The 10299-nt window shown below is 33.9% G+C and overlaps 1 protein-coding gene across 2 annotated transcripts in view; it reads right to left on the bottom strand.

Moving 5' to 3' along the window:
- Window positions 1–581: 581 nt before the first annotated feature.
- Window positions 582–10299, bottom strand: part of PDE3A (phosphodiesterase 3A) — a 330805-nt gene continuing 321087 nt past the window's right edge. The window contains exon 15 of one of the 2 annotated variants that reach the window (XM_081310583.1): window positions 582–8920. In XM_081310583.1, coding sequence (XP_081166709.1) covers window positions 8679–8920 — 242 coding nt within the window. In that variant the 3' untranslated portion in view covers window positions 582–8678. The remainder of the gene's footprint in view (window positions 8921–10299) is intronic. The other variant, XM_081310582.1, reaches the window with a different exon arrangement.

The following is a 10299-nucleotide window of genomic DNA, read 5'->3' as shown; positions in this document are numbered from 1 at the left end:
AATGAATTCCTTGGGTAGAAATCATGGTTTGCATTTTGTTTGAGGACTACACATAAGTTCGTTGAAATTGTCTTGAGTGTTTTGAATCATTAAACTATTCTATTTTCAAAGATGCAGAACAAAAATAACTGAGTCTGTGTAATTCAAATATTCCATGTGTTGGCATCCATAATATGTAAGGAATTATAGAATTTATAGGATAAATGGCAGCACTATTTTATGGGATTCTGAAACTGAATGCCAGAAATGTGGGTATCTTGGTTTGAGGCTATTTAATTAAAGAAAAGTTGACACATGTAGCAGAAAGTTAGATTTTAATTAATGTGGCTAAGAATTTATAAGTGATAGGGAGAAGATGTTAATAAAGGAATACAAGGTTCTTGAGGGTCCTTAGAGTCTATAGGAAGGCCAATGGATGTCTCACTAGGGAGTGGATTGGGTGCTAAGCCTTGTACTTGACATGGGAGGACAACATACTTACAGAAGACCAGAGACTATAGGTTGCAAAAATAACTACATCAAACATGGTACCACAGAATTATTTTTATATTATACATTACCTTCACATTGTAACAACCACATTGATCATTTATGACACAATTTCAATAATTTTGAATATATATGCACTATATATATATATATATATATATATATATATATATATATAAAACCAAGAGGCACTTCCAGTAATTCTGGCAAAAAGAGAGCATCAGTATAGTGTCTAAGCTAAAAAGTAATAAAAATAAATACAATTTATCTAAGTTTTTTTTTCTGTACAGATTCTCCTTTTTTTTTTTACAAAACATTTATCAGCCATAAACTATGTCACTTAACAAATACTTGTAATTGGGTGACACTAAGTATTGCTACATATATTAAGTGCAAAGTACAGATGAAAGAACAAAATTTATTTCAATTGCAAAATGATCAAGTTCCAATGTCTCACTCTTGTGTTTCTAAAAGAAGTTAATAAATTTGGCAAAGTTATTAACTAATGAACAAATTCAGGTTTGTTAAAGTGTTAAGAATCACCTTGTTAAAAATTGTCTTGTACAAATGATATCCCTTACGGTGCCACTTTGGTTGGTGGTCCTTTGAAAATATTGCTCTTAGGAACACTAAATTATTTTAACCCCATTCTCTCGGGCTTAAAAAATATTCTAAAAGGTCAAATATTTGAGATATACTAATAAGAACTATCAATAACAGGTTTTTATTGGAAAGAGGTAATGATTGATCAAAAAAACTGCTCTATCAGGAATCAGAAGAGATTTTCACACCAAAAACCAAATCAATTAGACCAATCAAAACCAAAAACATTAGATTCAGATTAAAGTTCTTCTGGTTACATATCCTAATATCATCATAAAAAACTTGGTTTATGCTTTTAGAGATCCAGAATATTTATAAAAGCACCGATTTTCATTCTATGATTTGCATTATAAAAATCTCTAGAAAGAAACGTCGGGGTGTGTGAGGGTTCAATAATATTTATTTCCAGTGCTTGTCAACTAGCAAATTGTCCTTGTTAAAGTAAAAATGGTATGCATTCTTATGTGAGAATATATTAGGATATAAATTGACACTCATACACAAAAACTAAAACAGTTAAGCAAACATAATATACCAAAAATGCCATGCAAATATTCTAGGGTATACAAATTAGTGATTTTTAATCTAACAAACAAATATATATTAAAAGTCAAGCCATTAAAACCCCCACCACAAGTAATGTATAGATATTATTAGGGTTATTACTGAAGAATACCAATACTATAGTACTTGGGTTATGCTTTTAAATAGCTTAAATGAAATATGTGGCGTAATATATGGTTTTTAAGTCATAGAAATAATCAGTTGAAAAAATTTAAAAGTGAGGTGACTAGGGAAGTTCTACCAACCAACAGTTATATATACAAAGAGAACATCTTTAAACAATTATTTTAAATTTCACATTAAACATCTGACTAGTTTGCTACTATTCAGGGTGTAAAACTACTAGACTAAAATTTCTTCTCTTTAAGAGATATTTAAGCAGCAGTTTCTAAGCTCTAAGGGCTAATTCACATTCAGCATTCAGAAACATGTATATGTGAGCATTGTAACAAATGAAATCAGGGCTGGAATATGGATCCATTAGGTCACAGCTAAATTGGTTTGTAATGATGACAGAAGGGTGCCTGGGATGTGCTTTGAATTTTATGTGATGTTCACATACAATCCTCAAAAATTTTTTTTTTGTGCTAAGTATCATGGACTTTATAATGCAACCTGGTGGGTGACTTAGAACATAACATAAAAAGCATTCTTTATTATGGCACAGGAGAATTTCTGATCATTTCTCTTTACTAATATTGAGCTAAGAGAAGTAAAAGTGACACAAAGTCATACTTTTTCTCTATAAATTTAACTAGTTTTTTTTTCTTGTTTTGTTGTTGCTCATTTGTTTTTGCCTTTTTTAAGAAGGAAGAATTCCCTGCTGTGTTTGGTTTCATTTGAAAGAGATACTCTCTCAATGACACTGAAAATGTAAAGCTTTAAAAAACTTTTTTATTATTTTTCTATTAATGGATTTCCAATTCCAACCTACCATGCTTGGCAGATGAATGTAGTAGATATGGATAATCTACAAGTCAATGCTTCATCTGTTGAAAGTCAAGATAAATAATGTTTAATCTTTCCTAGTACTTAAGTATTTGGGTTTTGTTTTGTTTTGGTTTTGTTTTGGTTTTGGTACCAGGAATTGAACTCAGGGGCACTCGACCACTGAGCCCACATCCCTAGTGCCTCACTGTTGCTAAGGCTTTGAACTTGTGATCCTCCTGTCTCGGCCTCCTGAGCCGCTGGGATTACAGGAGTGTGCCACTGTGCCTGGCAGTATTTGGGTTTTTAACTATGTTAGACTTTACTCTAAAAACTATAGTAATAGACCACTTATTTTATAGCAAACTAAGCCATGATAAATTACTGGGTAAGACATTCTTTCATTTTGGAATATCTCAGAAGAGCTCAGACTATAGTTTGAATACTTAAATTTCTGGGGGAAATACATTTAATCTACCTTATGTATTTATGGTACCTTCATTTTTCTTCATGAAGTATGAGGACATTGGAAATATAATTGAATCTTTTCAAGTTTTCTCATTAATAGTTCTGGTTATGTTAAAATATTCAGCATCCTATTACCATGGAACATTACTTAGTAAGTTTAATAAAAACATTTAAAATAGTTTTGATTCTAGAAAACAAATTTAAATATTCTTGATAGTATTTACATATGAAGATTTGATATTACTCTTTTTGAAGCAATGTATTTTGATTGAATTACTTTCATGATTAAAGAACCACTTCTTGAAGTGAAGCAATAAGGAAAGGTGTTCAAACATGGAGCTGACCAACATTTCTAGAAGGAGAAGGTTTGGCTTTTCTTGTCTGCTCCCCTCTTCAAGGAAGCAGAAATCCAGAGAGAATAATATATATCAAGGTAATCAACCTTAAACATGGTATGGAGAAGAACTGGCTATCTTTAGATAGAAAGTTTGGATTCTTTTCGGATCTTTAAGCATGAGTTAAAGACAATTTTGTTTTCCTTCTATACATGGTTCCATATATATTTTGGTCTTATGCACATTAAGATAAGTTATATTGTATCAATATTCTTGAATAAGCATATTGAGTTTCACCAAGTCAATAAAGCTGCAATCTTCATTTTTATGTCTTCAAACATACTTAACACAGAAGCACACATACAAAAGCTTCCATCTTTTATATCACCATTGTTATCATGCTATAGAATTTTCTAATGTGAACATAAAGATCAATTCAGGTAAGGCAAAAAGCATCATAAGGTAAAAGTAAATAGTGTTTAAACAGATACAATATGTTAGGTAATAGCACAAATTGCCCAACATCCATGGTGCACGATATAGAGAAAAAAAGATATTCTCTTTTTCTGATAATGGTTCATTGGTATAAAACATACTAATACTTACACAAAACTTGATTTAAGTTATATAAGTCATAGTTAGCAATTTAGTTAACTTGATTTTTCATGTAAACACTCCTTTCTGACTTCAGGAAAAGTTAAAAGTAGAAATCACAAGGTTTTTCTTGGAAGCTGAGATTGTTAGGTGACAATAGTTTAGCTTATTTCCAACTGAATTTTCTATAAGAATTTGAATATTTTCTAAAACAAATTTACATAATCTGAATATACAACCCCAAACTAGTATTTCCCCTCGATTAGAAATTCTAAGAAAAATTAATTTTGGAATGCTCGTCACCTAAAGTGGTTAATGGGTTTCCTAATTTTAATTTGAATTTGCTTAGTTTTTTTTTTTTAATGAAATGATCATATCAGCAAATTCATCATTTTACTTCATGTGGAAATCATGAGTGAGATCATGACTCCAGTGGTCTTAAAATATTTCATTGCTTATTAGCAGAGATGATAGAAGTTCAGTTTTGCTTCAAAATAGATATATTTGGCTTTTAATAATCTGGATTTGAGCTATTTGCAAATTTGGATTTTTTCCTATACATATTAGCTGATAGATCTGTAGAATAAGGAAAGTCTTGATTTACTCTAGACTATGAAAGTTTACAGACCTTATCTTATTGGAAACTTCTGCCAGTTTGAAAACGCAGTTTATTTAAAACTGGCATAGAAACTGGGGAAGGAATTAAATGGGAATCAGGGTTAGGAAGGAAGAGAAGGACAATAAGACTTTTATTATAGTTTTCAATATTATTCTAGAAATATCATAAGTAATGAGGATAGAAGTGATCCCTTGGAAGCACCAAGAATACCTCCCGAAATAGAATATGAGGATTTCTGGATTATTTATTTCTCATTAGTCGGAACTTGTTTATCAAACAAATACTTCATTTTAGAAAGCAGTCATTTCAAACTTTAGACTTTATTTACCATGATAATTTTCATATTTTATTACTTAGAAAATAATTTATACTTTTCCATCATTTAAACAAAGAATAGGCCTGAGTCTCATGCCATTTGCACAGTTTTTACCTTCAAGAAAGTTCTCTGGGGAAAGAAAGGCAAGGGACATGGGGAAGTCACAAATTAATAGTCTACATACATCTAATGAACATCTGCATGATACTCAATTCCTTTTTTTATACTGGGATTGCAATGGTTAGGGTTTGTTCTGGAATCCAACTAAAATGGAACAGACAAAATTCAGTATGTTTTTTAGAAAGCGGATACTTTTTAAAATATGAGGAAATTCCTTCACATGTCAGATGAAGACCAATATAGACATATTCCTGTACAGAGCTAATGTCTTCATCCTTTATTGAGAACAAAACCAGGTCTTATAAAATGACCAAAAAAAAAAAATTACAGATAACGAAGAAAGCAAAAGTGGTGTTTTCACCAAGGAAATAATATTCAAAAGTCTGGCTTAGCTATATCACTAGAAAGACAATCTATTAGCATGCTTAAAATAACATTGATAACAGAGAGAATATACCTGGACTTTTTCTTGACAGAGAACCACCTGTTCCAATTTTTCCTAATATTGATTTTATGGCTATCTATACAACGATCCTTCTCCCTAAGTGGACTGGAAGTTCCTTCATTTGAAAGACCTGAGTTTAATCTAATATGGCACCTAAAAAGTAGGCTCATATAAAAATGTAGTAAATTGCAACAAAGACATTGGCACCACAGGAAGTAAGCTCTGGATCTGGAAGTGAACACAGTAATATTGCTGTCACCAAGGAGGGGGGAAACATCACAAGCAGAAAATATCTGGTTATGTCCCTAGGTGCATCTTTTAAGATGCACCAGGTGTGTATGAAAGTCACACACCTGGTGGATCTCCATTCCTTTATTTCAATTGACTTCTAGCTTACATATAATGGTAATTTATTTTTTAAGAAAAAGTTACTAAACTGACTGGATTGATGAACATGATTCTGGAATAAGAGGGTCCAACTGATTTGGTCATTATTATTCCGATTATATCATGTACCTTAAAACAAAAACAAAAAATCCAGGCAGGTGGCTGAGAACTCCATGGTGCCAGCCAGGCTGGCTTCTAAGCAGAAGGCTTTGCAGAATAACACTCCCTACACACAGAAGGGACTCTCACAGTGGCTCTGCCACCCGACTCACTCCACACCTGGTTTTTCCTCTATTTCTTTTCTATTCATTTTAGAGATATATAGTCATATGGAGAAAGACAAAAGATTAATTATAAGTACACAGATGCAAAGAGTATGTGATTATAAATTCCTTTTTCTTTCTTATTTGTAAGGGTAACTGTTAACTTTATTGGGGAAATGTTTTTGACTCATAGTACATTTTGCAAACATAGAGAAACACAGGCAATTCTAAGAAAACAGGAACTCAGCAAATGCTAAATAATGATGACCTGGTGTTAACTCAGAAATACAAATTGAAATATATACTAATTATTTAGGTATTGTTTGCATCCATTTGATCATCTTTACATTTTCCTACTTAATAGAAAAATTTGCCTTGTCTTTACCTAATTTGAAAAAAATTCCATGAATTATTATAAAGTCGTGCTTTGGAAGGAAAGAATACACTATCCAGTCATGAGAAACAAAGGGATTTTTCATGTAAACACTCCTTTCTGACTTCAGGAAAAGTTAAAAGTAGAAATCACAATCTAGGTTTTCTTGGAAGCTGAGATTGTTAGGTGACAAGCAAGTGTGTATACAGAATTAAGAGTTGTAGTCCCAAAAACATTGGAGAGAAATGGACACCAATTACAACAATTTGATATTGGTTTAAAAAGTCTTTCTTCTGGGAGGCAAAGACCCAAAATTAGTTAGCATTCAGTTAGCAAGAGTTACTACTGGGGAAAAAAAAAAATTCTTTACAGCATCCTCATTTAATTGGCAAAAATAACTACCAGGTTATCTTTTAAATTAGAATAGGTAGATGAGCAGTTGTCCACAGACCTCTATGCCAATGAACTACACCCTCTTACTGGACCTGGAGATAGCTACAATGTATAAAAATGGTGATTAAAATATAACTTTATAAAAATGTTTCCCTTTTCCCTTTCTTTTCTTTAAAAAAGTGTTTAGTATCTACAGAAACAAAAAAATCTTCATATTTACATCATGATAACTATTCATGACATATATAATAATATGAAATAAAATATTGAAAGTGAGTATCAACTTTTTAAATAGAGGTTTGGCTCACAGCATAAACAAGTGTAGATAAACAAACCAAAAAAAAAAAAAAAAAGACTTTCCATAACAACCCAGTCCCTAAACAATCCCTCAGTAATCTTCCCTGCCAAAAAGCATGACAATGTGCCAGACTGAGATGGAAACTACCCCATGGCACAGCATTAGAAATACCACAACAGGGGGTACAGCCTGACCTTCAACCCCAAAGTCAACCTTTAAAAGTTGCCAAGATCAGGCTTTCTTTATGTCAACGCCCAAACCCTAGGTTGCCATCTTATCCCTCATCTCTTGCTATATAACCCACAGTGGGTTTCCATTTGTCTTTTCATTTTTGACTACACATTTTGCAGCAAATTAAGGAGGCACAGGAGATCTTTGTTAAATATAATTTCCCAGGCCTTCTCTGGCATCCTTTTAGAACTCTCACCTGATGAAACCACCTGACTACAGTTCCTTTTAGGTGTTTATGTATAAAGAATGCCATCCCTTAAATGGTGTTTTGATCTTCTGTGAGTGCCCACACTCACAAACGGCTCCTATACATTCATTAGGCTAGTAGACTGGAAAATGCCTCCGTCTTCCAGGTTTGAGGCTGGTGCTACAGCGCCTCCAAGTGGTGTATAGCAGTAGTATCAATCAAATGGCCCATGAATGCCCTCCATCTGCCAAGAGGCCTTTATTAAAGCTAAATTGGAGGAGGGCATTTGGAATGACTGCCTTTCAAAGACACTCCAGAGTGAACTTCCTTCTCTTGTTCACATGTACTGAGACATCTGCTACAGCTATTCTACAAACTACTAAACCCACAAAATTCTTTTACATACGCACACACATGCATACAAGCACTCTTTCAACTAATACACAATCTCTCTCTCTCTCTCTCGCTCACACACACACACACACACACACACACACACACACACGGTGTTGGCAGGATGTATCAGAATCCAAATAATGCTCTGGAACTTTCATCCCTCAGTATGAAAAGCTAAAGCTGCTTAGTTGGTAACCTACATTTGCTGCACCACATCGTTGCTAAGCTGCACCATTTCCCTTGTGATTTGTTTTCCTTTATGATTTATTATATCACAGTGACCACTATATTTCTTAATATGAATGTTACTTAATTGTGGAGCCAGAGATCCTGGCTTTCAGTGTGTTTGTGTGTATACGCACATGTGTGTGAAGGTTTGTACATGTATCTACGTGGGACCTTATATATACACACACACATATATATATATCCTCCTTAAAAAAAAAATCCGTTGAAGCTGGTGTTGCAAATGTGAAAGCTTCTCTGAGCAAGAGTTTTTCGACAAGGTACCTCACTGTAAAAATAAACACATAAAATGCGAAGAATCCCAAAATGCAATAGCCATTTGCCCATCTTCTCATATTTCTACAGTGTTGTGTCTAAGTGTTGTGCTGGCTTGAAAAAAGTCTGTGACAAATTAGTTTGGAAACACAGCTTGTTCTGTTCATGGTCACAGGTTCGGCTCTGGGGCCAGGCTCTCCTCTGCTCTTGGTTTCCCTTTCTCCTCCTCTTCTTCCTTGATGGCCTGGATCTGCTCTGAGGAGTACTGCTGAGGAGCCTGGTCCAGAGACTGGTTTTCTGTGCCCACCAACCGCTGCTCATCTTCAATGACTTTCTTCCACATCTTGTGGTTCTGTAGGAGGTGCTGAGTTATTTGGCAGTAGATTTTCTTCCTCTTAAAAGTTTTCTTTCCTAAAAAAGGCCATAAAATTACATGACTTTCATGTGCTGAACACATAGAAGTTATTTCTTTGCATATTATTAATAGGATTTAAGAACCAAATGGATTCATATGGAGCTTTCAAGAATAAGGAAATAAGGGAAAATGATAATAACTAAATAACTATTAAAACATCACTGAGAAATAACTGTGCACAGTATCCAGTACTGGGTAATGTCCACACAGAGTTCTGCTGGTGTCTTGGTATTACTCCTACGACAGTTAGACTTTCAAAACTTCTCACCTGGACCACTGGAATTGCTTGTTAGGTCTTCTTTTGTCAAAGAATTCAACTCTCAAATAAGTCTACAAAGCTAATCTCCTTTAAAATGCTTTTGATGTCAGACTTCTGCTTTGTGTGAACTAAAAAACGAATTTCAAACTCCATTCTAAGTTCTTCCACAAGCTGGTACAAACTCAGTTTTATGGTCTTCCTGTTCTACAGCCTGACCTCTGTCTATGCTTGACTGATCTGTTTTCTTTACATACCCTGGACTTTTCCACTTGGAAGCTGGTACTGCTCCTCCTTCTGAAATGCTTGTCTTAATCACTAAAAGTTCATATTCACTCATCAAAATAACCTCTAGTTAGGTTTCACTGGATTCCACTTCTAAGAAATAATTTCTTTTCTCCTCTTAAAATTTTCATGTTCCTCCATACATACTTTCTAGAGTAGACATTATTTCTTTTTTCCCCTCTGTGTTATTATTATCTCTTTTTCTGGTATCTGCATATTCAAAATTATTAGGGAAGAAGTCAACTCCCTTCCTTCAATTATGCAGTTCTAGAAAAGGTGTCAAAGACTAGTTCCCCAACTACCTCCTGACAGCATGAGCTGTGTCACAGTGATTGGCTAATGGGTCGGCATGTGATCCAAGTCAGGCCAATCAGATTCCTTCCCCAGGAGTTTTTCTAGTGATGCAGAATGAATGTGGAGTTGGAAGATGGGGGTTGGAATCTATTCGCCTCTGTTTCCATATCTGGAATGATATGAACTTAGAGCTGGCTATAATTTATAGATGGCTATAGAGCTGGCTTTACTTTATGAAAAAAGTAAAGTTAAAATAACAAATTAATGGGAAGGTGAGGCAGACAGGAGTAAAAGCAAGTAAATACTGCTAGTGGCCTACATTCTACTTACATGAAACCAATATTTTTCCCTTTCAGGATATACTCATTCAATGGGAAATTAGTAATTTATAACAAAAAGAGTCTTGAATAATGTCCCTCCTTAAAGAACATACCTTGTTCTCATATATTTTAGGTATCAGATCATCTTCTAGATTATAGATGCTTTGATGGAGCCTTGCTCAGACCTATACAGACCTTATATGACAAGGCTCAGCATTTA

The sequence above is a fragment of the Spermophilus citellus genome (genome assembly GCF_964194105.1).
Source record: "Spermophilus citellus genome assembly, chromosome: 10".
NCBI classification, from domain to species: domain Eukaryota; kingdom Metazoa; phylum Chordata; class Mammalia; order Rodentia; family Sciuridae; genus Spermophilus; species Spermophilus citellus.
Note: the sequence above shows the minus strand (reverse complement) of the source record. Positions and strands in the feature narration are given on the sequence as shown.